The 14,460-nt window shown below is 33.2% G+C and overlaps 1 protein-coding gene and 1 long non-coding RNA gene across 2 annotated transcripts in view; one reads left to right on the top strand and one right to left on the bottom strand.

Moving 5' to 3' along the window:
- Positions 1–8,115: 8,115 nt before the first annotated feature.
- On the bottom strand, positions 8,116–8,713 carry LOC111449696. The gene is made up of 3 exons (XR_002711703.1): positions 8,627–8,713; positions 8,431–8,509; positions 8,116–8,310 (listed from the first exon to the last, which is right to left on the bottom strand). It is a non-coding gene; the product is annotated as an uncharacterized LOC111449696 (long non-coding RNA).
- A 2,004-nt stretch (positions 8,714–10,717) lies between these two features.
- Positions 10,718–14,460, top strand: part of LOC111449694 (protein BTR1) — an 8,266-nt gene continuing 4,523 nt past the window's right edge. The window contains exons 1-3 of the mRNA XM_023089700.1: positions 10,718–10,955; positions 12,073–12,311; positions 12,394–12,500. Of these exons, the coding sequence (XP_022945468.1) occupies positions 10,871–10,955; positions 12,073–12,311; positions 12,394–12,500 (431 nt within the window). The 5' untranslated portion in view covers positions 10,718–10,870. The remainder of the gene's footprint in view (positions 10,956–12,072; positions 12,312–12,393; positions 12,501–14,460) is intronic.

Raw genomic sequence — 14,460 nt, 5'->3', positions numbered from 1 at the left:
CCTTATTACTTTAAATTTGCCAAAATTATATCAATACAGTAAAAATTCTTTAAAATTTTAAATTAACGATATCTGTTAGGATCGCACAATGCACACACTCGATCTAGATGAACACAAAAAAACATGATAGAGAAAATGCAATGAGAATATTAGTTAAAGGATTTGTATTAATCACTTCAACTAGATAGAGATGAGATATATATATATATATATATATATATATATATATATATATATATGTGGTTTAGTTTTAATATTATATATATTGACTCAGCTATAAATAAACCCTTTAAATATATATATATATATATATATATTTTATTATATATATTTTTTTAATAATTTGTTGCATTAAATTTAGATTCAAAATTTTGAGATATTTAATGCTCCTTGGAGTAGAAATTGGGGAGGACAATAAATAAAAAAAAAAGGTCAAAATGAAGCCTAATTAAATAACGTGGGATGTAAATTCCGTTAATTATGGGAATTTGTTTGGAAAATTAATTGTGGGTGATTTTTTTTTTTAATGTTTTAATAAATTAGACAATTTTTTTTTTATAAAACAGAAATAAATTACGCTAACTAACCATAAAATTTGAAACTAATTTCCTTTCTTGTAAATTGCTTTCAATTCATGGATTTAAAGTCTTGAAACTAATTTTTTTTTTAAATCTTGATTTATAATATATTAATTTCTAAGAAAATGACTCAAAATTAATTATGATCCTGGTTTCGAGAGATATATAATAAAATATATATATATAATAAAATATATATATATATATATATATATATATATATATATATATATATATATATATATATATATATATATATATATATATATATATATATATATATATATATATATATATATATATATATATATATATATATATATATATATATATATATATATATATATATATATATATATATATATATATATATCCTTAAATTTTTAAAAGTTTACCTTAATTTTTGTTTGTTTGTTATAATGGATGCTTCATCTTTGGCACTACAGATGTTAGATCTCACAGTCCACTCCACTTAGGGCCCAACATCCTTGTTGGCATATTGGTATCTAGTTTTGATATCATTTATAACCGCTCAAATTCACAACTTTAAATAAAAACATTAAATTACTATATTATATCTATTTTCCTAACAATTTTATATAATACAGTTAAAAAAAATTCATTCACCCAAACCTACCGCTAAAAAAATTTAAAACTATAAATAAAAATATTGAATTATTGTCATATTATATCTAATTCACCAACAATTTTAAATAATATAGTTTAGAGAAAATAATCTTTTTTTTAAGATATTTCATAAGCCGTTTTAAAATTAAATAAATATTAAAATTAAACTTTGAGAACCAAGGCTTTTTAAATTAAATAGAACTTTTAAGTCTTATTTGAATGGATAAACAATAAATAAAGTAACTTTTTACTTATTTTATATTAAATACTATAGCCATTCTGATTTGAAAAGTGATTGCATGGTGCCGTAGTCATGGCTTGTATAAAACGTGTTGTTTATAACTGCATGCCCATTATGAAGTATTTTATTTATTTTCATGTTAATTAGTTGTTTATTATTTGAATTATTATAGTTTATGTGTGTACGATCCTGCGTTGAAATGATGTTTATGTAGGGAGATGCGACTAGTTGTCAATTCTTATTATTCGAACGATATGCTAGCAATCTCATTGTTGTCCCTTATTACTTGCTAGCGTGTAACATTACTTTCTCAAAATAATTTTCTAATTTTTTCTCTAACCCTGTTTTCTAAAATTATTTTATAAGAGCGGTGTTGAAGGCTTGAGCATACGTTTTTCATGCCAATAGTAACTTTGAGATCCTACATTGGTTCGATAGAGAAATGAAACATTATCTATAAGGGTGTGGAAATCTTTCCCTAGTAGACACGTTTTAAAAACCATAAAGCTGATGCTGATATGTAACGAGCCAAAGCGAACAATACCTACTAGCGGTGGGCTTTGAATTACAAATGGTATCAGAGCTAGACATCGGGCGATGTGCTAGCGAGGACATTGGATCCCCAAGGGAGGTAGATTGTGAGATTTTACATCGGTTGGAGAGGAAAACGAAATATTCCTTATAAGAGTGTGGAAACCTCTCCCTAAAAAACGCGTTTTAAAACTGTGAGGCTAACAGTGATAAATAAAAGACCAAAGCAGACAGTATTTACTAGCGATGACCTTGAGCTATTATAAATGGTTTTAGAGTCAGACACACCGAACTGTGTGCCAATGAGGACGCTGGGCCCCTAAGGGAGGTGGATTGTGAGATCTCATGTCCGTTGAAGAGGAGAACGAAACATTCTTTATAAGGGTGTGGAAACCTCTCCCTAACAGACGCGTTTTAAAATCGTGAGACGGTAATACGTAACGGGCCAAAGCGGACAATATCTGCTAGTAGTGAGCTTAAGCTATTACAAATGATATTAGAATCTGACACCAAACCGTGTGTCAGCAAGGACGATGGACCCATAAGAAAGGTGAATTGTGAGATACCACACTGGTTGGAGAAAGGAACAAAACATTCTTTGTGTGCCTAAATCTCTCTCTCTCTAATAGACGTACCAGATCAAATTTAATTTTTTTTAGTGACAAAAACCATAACTTTTCAGGAGAGAGAAAGAGGGGTAAAGTTGAAGAGAGAGAGAGAGAGAATAAGCAGTTATAGAGTAAGACAAGGCCATGATTTTCCTCTTTTCTCCTCCCATTCTTTTTTACTCTTAAAAAAAAAGTAGTTTTCTTTCTCCTTTTTTTTTTCCTACTTTTTCCTTCTTTCTCTTTCTAACTTTTAATTTCAATTACTTTTTCTTTCTTTTTAATATTCCATTCAATTACATTTCAAGGCTTGGTGATCACGCTTTTTAAAAATTAACTTTTAACTTTATTTTCATACAAGGGTAAAATCGTCTTTTCATTAAGTTTTTTTTATTATAAATAAATTATTATTCTATTTAAAATATATCTAATAAATCTCTAATTATTTTATTTTATTTTTAATAGTTTTTTAACTTAAAAAAATAGGAACCCATAATTTAATAGTTTTTTTTATATTATAAGTAAATTTTTTACTTATTATTGAACCCATAATTTAATAGGAACTTATTGATTATTTTTTGAAAAAATATAGACGTATTAGACACGGGCACAAAAGTTTAAAGACTATGAGCACGAAAGTTTAGAGACTATGACTCGAGCCATTCTGTAGATCGAATTTGAGGTTAATTAGGCAAAGAAGCACATGGGATGGGTTTTCTTTAAGAACATTATATAATATTGAAATGGGATGCTAAAGCTTTATTCGAGTGACGTGGGTTGGAATCAAAAGCCCACCTAACCAATTATTTTTTTCCCATTTTCTTAATCATTGCCATTTTGGGTTAATTTTTTAATTTCTTTTTATGAACAAAGATTTTCAAGTGGATTAATTATTATTAAAAAATAATTTAATAATTACCCATTTAAGTTTAGCTCAATTGAAAAAATAAAAAATAATAATTTTTAAACTTTTTTTTTTAATTTAAATGTATTATTGAAATTTTAAAGATATTTTTTAATAATGGTCCCTAGAGAGAGAATTGAAGGCTAAAGGGTAAATTAAATATATTATAGTATCTTATCCTAAAGTGGAACATTCAAGTGTGTCAGGTGCTTGATCCAGCATGCTGACAAAAAGTGGAGAATGTTTCTCGTGGGTGGCACGTGCCATGCCGCTCCACCTTTACCTCCCACATTCGCCATCCAAGTTTCCTTGGGACGAAGGAAAAAAACAAACCCCTAAATTTGTAAATAAACTAATCTAAAATAACAATTGTCACTCTTCAATTTCACTCTAATTTTGAGAAGAAAAAATGGGTTTGGGAAATGAAGGTAAGATCTCACATCGGTGCGGTGGAGAATGGAACAAAACATTTTTTATAAAGACGTGAAAACCTCTCCCTAATAGATGCGTTTTAAAACCATGAAGTTGACTACGATACATAACAAGCTAAAACGGACTATATCTGCTAGCGGTGGGCTCAAGTTGTTACAAATGGTACCAGAGCTAGATATCAAAGGTGTGCCAGTAAGGACGTTGGACCCTAAAAGAAGTGGATTGTGAAATCTCACATCAGTTAAAAAGAAAAACACGATACGCATAGGATTAAAGCAGACATTAAGCTTAGATTGTTACAATGAACTATAATTTTTTTTGCTGAGATTTTTTTTTAAGTTCTAACTCCCAACATATTTTAGTAAATTTTGTTCGTACCAACATCTTTTTTAAAGTTTTTAAGACATCAATATCGATGAATTTAGATGACTTCAGGTTTTCATTTAGATGACTTCAGGTTTTCATAGCTTAAGTCAATTGACCAAATCAAACATAATTCAATTAATTAAAATATATATTCTAGGCTGAGAAAATAAGTAAATAGCCATAAAAAAGAAATGATGGGTATTCATATTATATAACTTTTCAAAAAAACAAATTAGGCATCAATCAATCAAGTGTCCATTAAAAAGCAGACAAGTTCGTTGGGTTAAAAAACAGGTAAGTGAATTCAAGGCTAAATTTTGTTATGTGAATTACAAAGTGAATCCTATGTGGTTGATAAGATGGGTCGATATGATATCATTCATTTCGAATCTAAATTAACATCCACGTGACCTTGTTGTTAATTTCATCTAAAAATATTAAACCACTATGATTTTATCTAGTGATCATAATAGTTGTATAAATAAAAGATATGATAACGATGGCTGAAAATTTAGTATCTTACGAGTTAACCTGACACAAATCTAATAGGATTGGTCTATTGTTCCATAAGAATAGTCATGCATAAGAATACTCAATGTGCATAGAAGTTAACTTGGACATTTACAAATATCGGAAAAAATTACCTATAATAATTCAAGCCCACCGCTATCAGATGTTGTCCGCTTTGGCCTGTTAAATATCATTGTCAGTCTCACGATTTTAAAACGCGTATACAAGGAAGAGGTTTCCACACCCTTACAATGAATGTTTCATTTCCATCTCCAACTGATGTGAGATCTCACAATCCACCCCATTAGGGACCCAACATTCTCATTAACACATCGCCTAGAGTTCGACTCTAATACAATTTGTAATAGGTCAAGCCCACCGCTAGTATATATTTTTCTCTTTGGGTTTTTCCTCCAAGGGTTCCTTTCAAGGTTTTAAAACTCGTCCACGAGGAAGAGGTTTCTACACCCTTATAAGGAATGCCTCCAAGGGTTCCCTTCAAGGTTTTAAAACTCGTCCACGAGGAAGAGGTTTCCACACACTTATAAGGAATGCTTCGTATCTCTCTCCAACCAACGTGAAATCTCAAGTCACCTAATATATTCCTTTCATTTTCTTTTGAGATTGATGAGCGGTCGAACCAATTTGTGGGAATTTTGACTAATTCACGAGACAAAAAAATCATCTTATTACATTTGGTTGCCAAGGTCAGACGGGTCGGGTTTTTAAATCATGAGTAGGTTGCCATGATTGGATATTGAACTAGCTAGGTTTTTATACGGATGAAAATGTAAAAGGGCCTGCAAAAGCCCACGCAGGAGGAGGAGGGTTGTGGTTAGAGGGAACATGTGATGTGTGACATTGTTTTTAAGCGGTTAAACTGACCGTTGGATGTTTGGTCGTCAACCTTTTAAGAACAGTTTTATTTACTCCGATTGGACGTCTTAAAAGATAGAAAATTTTGGGAACCAGTTACTGCAATTTGAGTGCAGTAACAGCCGAAGCCCATAGCCCAAGTTCAAGCCCAGAGCTAGTAGATATTATCTGTTTTAGTTCGTTACATATCATCGTTAGCCTCACAGTTTTAAAACGTGTCTACTATAGAGAGATTTCCACATTTTTATAAGAAATATTTCGCTTCCTTCCCTGGGAGGTGGGTAATGAATATTATTTCCATCCATTTAAGTTTTTGATCTAATATGAAATATACCTTCACCATCATAATGAAATAACAGCAGCCACATTGATTAAAACAGGGCAGAAAAATGCTAAAACACATCATCTCATGACAACAAACTCTAGAAAAGAAGGTAATGGGAAGGCAAGAAAGCAATAGACTCGAGAGATAATACTCTATTTATGCAGCAAACACAGTAAGGATCAAAGTTCTCAAATGTTTATCCTTCCGTCACGAGCTCAGTATTCGGCCATGTATAATCCATGGTGTTTACAAAAGACTTACCCAATTTGCAATGAGGGAGGTATAACTATAGGAAGTAAAATTATTAGACAGTTTACACCAAGATATAGCTTGGTAAACAAAATTGTCGAAAAGTTTTGTGTAGGTTTATGTCTAGATTCTAAAGGGAAGCCATGATGAGATTTTTCTTATAATAGGGCTTTTGCATTCTTAAAAGGGTGGTACGTTAAGGCATATCTAAAATGAGATTGTCATCCAAATATTGAAAATAATTGTCCAGAAATTCTGAGCGTAGAAAAAATGGCGTCAGGTGTCCATGGGTTTAAAAGGGTTGCACCAACTGAAGTTAACTAGACTGAGAAGGGGCAAAATTTGGAGGCAAACTGACTAGTGCAGCTAACACAGCCATGGCTTCTGAATCTTTATGACGAAGATTACACCAGTAAGGAGTTGGAAACAGAAATATCATCTGGAAACTTTTTTTTGAACTCGTGTGAGCTTATTTGATATGGAATCACTCTAAAGAATGTGGTATGATTGGTGTCTTGGTCCATATTATTACCGTTACTAGGGAGACCATAAGAATGGTTCATTTTCTTAGGGAGACCATAAGAATGGTTCATTTTCTTAAGGGTTTTGGTCAACCAAATTGCAACAGATAAAACAAACGAGCTGCCTCCGCATGAGCTGACTTCCAACGCTTTAACAATTATGTCAGAATTGGTAGTTGTGAGAAATTTTATAATTTAATCGATGTGAGGTGACAGACATGAGGAGAAGTCTTTCTTTATTCAAGTCAAATAAGGAACCACCCAAGAAACAGAGGGATTTGGGAACAGATCAGAAATAGGCTCAAGAACATCAAATGAAGATGGCAGTCAACATGAATAACTTTTTTCCCCACATGCATGTCACAATCAATTAACAAATCATAATGCAACTGATCGACAGCATAAAATATTTACCGACCGACAGATAAATGGCTTGCATGCTTAGTTGACCAAGAATTAGCTTACAAATGGAGAAAGAAAAAGGGCTGGCTAGAAACTTTTAAAGACTAAAAAATTGGAAGCCCTGTTTGTTCAACCGGCTGCATCGTAAGTAGTTTAATCATGCCAAAGGGCAAAGCAAAAAAGGGCATTTCTCACAGATGAAAGGGAAAACGGGAGGAAAGAGATGCATTACAAATCATCGTGACATTGACCTTTTCAGAGATTTTGAATATGGTGATCATCTATGGAAAGACTATAACAGCTGCTACCATCCCCCCGACAAATTTTCAATAGTGACGTGTAAACCACATTTTCTCGAATACCAATAACGTGAGATCTTATGTTGCTTGGGAGGAGAAGGAAGCATTCTTTGTAAGGGGAAGGTTTTCTCGACTACCAATTAAGTGAGATCCTACATTGGTTGGAAGGAGAAGGAAGCATTCTTTATAAGGGGAAGGTCGTAGAGGAAAGCCCAAAGATAACAATATCTACTAGCGGTGGGTTTAAGCTATTACAAAAGGTGTCAGCGTCAAGTTCCGGACGATATGCGAGCAAAGAGGCTGAGCCCCAAAGGGGGTGGATTGGGTCCCACATCGATTGAAGAAGAGAACGAGTGCCAGCAAGGACGGACCCAAAGGGGTGGATTGTGTGATTCATATCGGTTGAAGAGGAGAACGAAATATTATTTATAAGGACGTGGAAACCTCTTTTGATGGTAAATTCTAAAGGAAAAGCCCATGGATACCTCTTTTGTGGATACCTCTTTTGAGGGTAAGTCCGAAAGGAAAAGCCCAAAGATGACAATATCTGCTAGCGTGGGTTTGAGCGTGAGATTCCACTTCGATTGTAAAGGAGAACGAAGGATTATTTATAAGGACGTGGAAACCTCAAAGGTAAGTCCAAAAGGAAAAGCCTAAAGATACCATATCTAGTAGTGGTGAAGGGGCGGTTACAAGTCAAATCCTCAAACTATTCCAAAATTAAAGAAAACACGCAGTCAATTTCATGTTTCGTTGTAAAGAAAAATGAATGAAAATCCCAATTTACCGATTCTCAGCCATCAATTTGACCATTCCTCGAGGCTGCCATTGCCAAAACCTAGAGCTGTCACAGAAGAAAAAACGAAGACAACAAAATCAAACACCAGAATATATCAGAAACAACTAGAAACTAAAAAATTCAGAAGAAATATATATATATTTATATATTAAAACATCCTGCAACCTTGCCAGAGAAGATCTCGAACCGATTGGCCGCGAACTTCATAGAACTCCCCGACGTAAATTCGATCAATTCACAGTACCTAGGGTAAGAAAAAAAACCGTATGAAACCGAACTCCGAATTGACCCTCGCGAATTAATTACAGGCTCCGATCGGATCCCTAGAACATGCAACGAACCGGAATTTGTGGGTCAATACCTCAAAATTCCCCGCCATTGCGCAAGTTGGGAGGTTGGAGCTGAGCTCTGGTTGTTGAGACTCTTTCAATAAATTATTGATTCAAAATATTCCCTCCTTTTTAAATTAACCCACGAATTTATATTTAAAATAAAAGTATATTAATTTTTTTTTAGTTTTGTTGTCTAATAAATTTTTTAATCAAATTAAAATTGACCTATCAATCACGAAATGAAACATTTTTTTAAAATTTTGAAATTTATTAGATATAAAATATAAATTTTAATTTTTCAAAAAGTTAATGAATTTATTAATATCCTTTATTAATTTAATTAACCAACTTGAATTCCAAACGTGTTCGTGCCTTTGTTGAATTAATTACGAGAAATTAAGCATTGAAATTAAAATAGATGCTAGAATATAATATTTAAAAGCTGACCGACATAACACAACATAAATCTTATTATTGATATTTGACTATTTGATGATTACTTACGTGGTCGATTGTTTTATTTAAAATATTAATTGTATAAAAATAAAAGGTTATTCGTGTTATTGTGAATAATATATAGTAGTCATAAAAAAAATTGTAAGAGTATAATATATGATAAGATTTTGTCATCGTATCTAGACCGTACTATCGATATGATAGACGTTGTAATAGTGATAAATGATTTGGTCAAAATCGTTCATGTAAAGACATATGAGCTACTAATCACAACAATACATCTTTATAAGACTGTACCATAAAATATGTTATTTATTAATTTTCTAATTGAGAATATTAATCCTGAGTTCGGCTTTGCTTTGGACAAGCATGACAGATGTCCTAGTCTTGCGAGGGAGGATGTCGCGGTCATGCATGTTGTCAATGCCCGCGTGACAGAATCTCGGTCTTCCTTGTTCAGGACGTGTTGTCCATGGTTGCATGCCCGTTCTAAACCCCTTTTACATGCTTTCATCTTAGAACGGTCATACACCCTCGTACTGACCCAATATAGAAGGGTAAAGACTTATCTAATAGTCATTGAAATAAAAAAATTATTAATCTTGATTAACCATTATATTCATTGATGAGCTTTAATTAGTTGAATTTACTAAAATCAACTATCATTAAACATTACATTTAATACGAGGTTAAATGTTTTTAAAGTTAATTAATTAATTAATGTAGGTGAACGTTGTTTACTCAATCTAACACTCGTCAATATTTCAATAATCAAACGGTAAATTAACCTATGAAGTCCGAGCTATTTTTTAGGTGAGCCCAGAAGCTACAAAGTGAGCATAAGACAACTAGACAAAATTCAGTGGTCCTAACTTGACAAGAAATTAAATGAGCTCCACTAAATTTACGTAGACGGTGTAATATAAGCAAGAAAGACCGTTAAAGCTGCAAATCGGCCAAGAAATTGATAAACAATACCAAATGAGTTGTAGCCTTAAAAGTCGAGACAAAAGTTGAATGTAAACAGTAGATTGTGACCCCTACGAGCAATGAGTCAGAAGGTGACACGCGAGTGGCATTGGGCCGGTCATGTGAGAATCGAGACAGACTAGGGTCATGATGCGATCGAGAAAGACACACATTACAGCTGCACTAAGAAGACAGTAGGTTGTGACTCCTACGAGCAGTCGGCTAGAAGGTGACATGCAAGTGGCACCCACCAGGTCGCGTGAGGGTCGAGATAGACAAGTATCATGATACGACCGATGAGGACATACAACGCAATCCAAAATTCCCAAAAATATAACAACTCATAAATGCATAGTTTTATTAAGGTGTCTGAGATAGATACGAGCGTTTAAACTGAAATTGGATGTAACCCTAATTTAGATAAGAGGAGGTTATGGAGCGGTTTTGGTGGGTAAAGATTGACGTTCTCATAGATAAGGGTGTGGGCACAGAGGCGGGTAGTTGGGACTGACTTTCCCTACTCACAGCTCACCGTTCTCTTTTCAAGTCCAGCTCCAAACGCCCCCAAAAAATTATTTATTTATTTATTTATTTATTATTATTTATATTAAAAAAGGAACAACTTACATTTAGAACGATCTGATAAATAAATAAATAGATAAATAAAAAAAGAAATTATAAAATAAAATCATAACTGCATCTTCAACTCGAGCTTCCATTTTGGGTTTGGTGCTGAACGAGTCGAGTTTTTGCGAGCGCTCTGCCACATCCTCTTCTCAAATTCTCAACTGCTCTGCAACGCCTCTCTCTCTCTCTCTAGCCGCCGCCGTGAAGGAGGAGGAAAGAGAATGGAGTCTACGGAGTCTTCATACGTATCGTCTCCTGAGGCTCCTGCGAAGCGATCTCCACCGCCGCCAAAATCTCCTAACTCAGGTATCTGATCTGATTTCAATCTCTATTTTACTCTCATTTCGAAAATTTGATCCCTACTCTCGCTGTTTTGTGTGATTTTTTTTTAATGCTTGGAGCTGTTCTTGTATGCGAGTGTTTTTGTTTCAGATCGGTTTGTTTGTGGAATTATGCAATTTGTGTGTTTATTTTTTTTTTGTCCTACGTTGTTCTTTACCTTTTCTGGTTGGAAATGAAACCCTAGCTTTGTGTGTTATGCTTGATTTATTTGTGACGGCCGAGGAAATGATTAATCGTGCAATTTCGACTTCCAATGGTCTGCACTTGTGCTTCCTTGCCTGCAAAGCTTAGAAAAAGAGAGTGTGGCTCCTGGCAGGTTTTATTTTATTTTATTTTTTTTTTATTTTTTGTGAGGAAGTGTTGCTTTATTGAGATTTATTACAGTTGACCGAATGAATTGGGAAGCCGTTGTCATTTTTTTTGAAGTGCCACTGCCACCGATTCATCCGTATATTGATACAAAAAACGCACTGCATCTCCCGGTGTGTGTCATAATAGTCAAAAGTTCGCTATATTTGGTGATGGACAGCGAGTAGAAACATGAGTAGTCTCATGTTTGTTTCAGAAGAGTATTCAAACTCTTTTTCAACCGTCGGTTCTTCTATAATTTCGTGAAGGCAGCTGGATGTGGAAAGCTTATTTGGTTTAACGAACTTGTTTTTTTACATGTACTTCTAATTTGAATTTCTGAACTCGCCTCAATGAGTATTTGTGCGTTGATTTATTATAATAGGGATTGAAACATAGATAAAACCATTTCTCAGTTCCTTTTCATCAGTAATGTTTATAAAGAATCTTATGTAAAATTTAATGTGAAAATTAAGAACTTATAAGTGAGATTCTATGTTACCATCTAGTATGGTAACGTGTATGTTTCTTTATAAGGCACGATTATGATTTATATCGAAGGCTTTAGCTCTGTCACATCTCAACCTTCTAGATTAATTTATGAATAAGATCTAACTACATTTTCCAATTGATAATGCGTATATGCCTATTCAATTTTGTGGTTAAATATCCAATTTTCTTCCATTTCTGCTTACGGATAGTGTTTCACTCTCATCATAATTGCTATTTTCAGATAATATGGAAAAGGGCACATACATTAGGTTTCTTGTATCAAATGCTGCTGCTGGTTCTGTAATTGGGAAAGGTGGTTCAACAATTAACGATTTCCAGTCACAGTCTGGTGCACGAATCCAATTGTCACGGAATCATGAATTTTTCCCTGGAACCACCGATAGGATCATTATGGTATCTGGAACAATAAATGAAATACTGAAGGCCATGGATCTTGTTCTTGCTAAGTTGTTGAGCGAGGTAATCTCTAAGCAGTTCAAGTTCACTCTTGAATTTAAATGTTCATTATTTGTGACTGATAAAAAATTTTGTTTGCTGGTAGCTTCATGCTGAAGAAGGAGATGATGTTGAACCAAGAACAAAAGTGAGACTAATTGTTCCCCACAGTTCATGTGGAGCTATAATTGGCAAAGGAGGGTCCACGATAAAGTATGATGCTTATTCCATATTTCTTCGATTACCATTTTATTGGTTACTAATTGCTTTATAATTTACTTGCTTAAAATTTCAAATATTATTTTTAATTTGGTCAAATTACTAGTTTAGTCGAACTATCAAAATTGTACTTAATAGGTCCCTGAACTTTTAATTTTAAAAAGGCCTAATATGTAAATGGACTTTCAATTGCATGTCTAATAGGTTCTTGAATTTTTTATAAATGTCAAATCGGTCACAAAATTAGAGATTTAGGGACCTATTAGACACAAAATTGAAAGTTTATGGACCTATTAACCACAGCTTATGGACCTATTAACCACAAAATTGAAATTTTAGGAGCTTATTAAACACATACTAAAATTCAGGACTTATTAGATACAACCTTGAAAATTTATGAACTAAAATTATAATTTAACTTTCTTATTTTAAGGTTTTAAATTTATTTATTTTAAATTTTAGACCAGTGGAAAAATAGCCAAGTGAACATGTTTTTTAATAGCTCCGGAAGATATTTTCTGCCTAAATTTGTATGAAGGTTCACTTTCCTTGCAAAGATTGTTAAACAACTGCTGGCTTGTTTATCTAGGAATTTTTCCCTTCAAATCTGTCTATGTAGGTAATTGTGTAGAATGCAGATTTAGATCCTATTATGCTAGTTCTAGTATACACTTTTATTGGAGGGAGGCATTGTATTCTTTTATAATTCATTAAGTTTACGTTCACATCCAGGAAGAAAATATCACTTGATAGATTAGTGCTGTTTTCTGTTCGAACATGACATAATTTTTAGAACTTCTGGACTGAATTGTACAACCTAGAGAACTGATTCTGTTCAAGTAAGGTCACTGTTTGAATACCACATAATGAATTTGTGGCTGTGATGGAATTATAATATGTTCGGGTTTAGGGACCCATAGATGGTGTCTGTTAGATGTTGATCATTCTAACAGGAAGCAAGTAATGGTATTGTAATGATGTTGTTTAAGGATTTGAGAAACCTTCTATGTGACTGGTGAGTTGGGTAATAAAATGGATTAACTTGTATTTGCATATCATGGTGAGGTGTAAATATTTAAGTATCAGAGAGTTAGTGTTGTGTTTGTGAGGTTTCACAATTATATTATTATCTAAGATTTCCTTTATGTTAAAGAAAAAAGGGAGAGAGGGAGAGAACTCAGGAACAGATGAACTCAACTCCGTTGAGATTTGCGAATAGAATAGAAGTTCAAGGGGTGGAAAATAGTTGTTTTCTCTTAGATGGTTATGAAGCCGCCTTCTGTAAGCATATTGAGTGGCATTCTTTTCCTTCCCTCACATTTTTTTTGAGGAGTATCTGTCCTACACATCAGAATATACGTAAAACAGTTCTTGTTTACTTTAGTCGGGAAAATGAAAAGCCAGAATTATATGAAGAAAACTTTTTGCATCAGATAATTGACTTGTAATGAATTGGTCAGGAGACAATCCGATCCTTGAATTTTTTAGAGCAGGTAATGGTCATTCCATTGGCTTCAGTTTCAGCTTAAATTTTTGCTTAAGTTTTGGCAACTTCTTAATAATTGTTTGCATCTTTGTCTTGTCAAGTGATTTTTTCTTTATCATTTAGCATTCATTCACAATCATGCATTTAAATTTCAAATTTCTTCATGTTTATGAGGGAAGCTTATGATATGTGAACAAAATGTCATTTGATTTTTGATGTGGTAGGCCAACTTGAGCAGCTGCTTAAGTTTTGAGGCTTCTAAAATATCTGATCATCTCTCCTAGAAGAAAAATTCTGCTTACTCCATGTGTGCTGCATCAGAAAATCAGACTTAGATAGTGATAAATGATGATGCTAATTTTAAATGATCCCTCCAAAGATTTTTTTTCTTGACTTGATCTGCTTCATTAATGATTTCCAGTGGTTCTTTGTCTTTGGTGACTTTTTTTTTTTTTTTTTTTTTTTTTT

The sequence above is a fragment of the Cucurbita moschata genome, unplaced genomic scaffold (assembly GCF_002738365.1).
Source record: "Cucurbita moschata cultivar Rifu unplaced genomic scaffold, Cmos_1.0 Cmo_Scf00011, whole genome shotgun sequence".
Taxonomy (NCBI): Eukaryota; Viridiplantae; Streptophyta; class Magnoliopsida; order Cucurbitales; family Cucurbitaceae; genus Cucurbita; species Cucurbita moschata.
The sequence above is the reverse complement of the archived record's forward strand: the minus strand, read 5'-3'. Positions and strand labels throughout refer to the sequence as shown.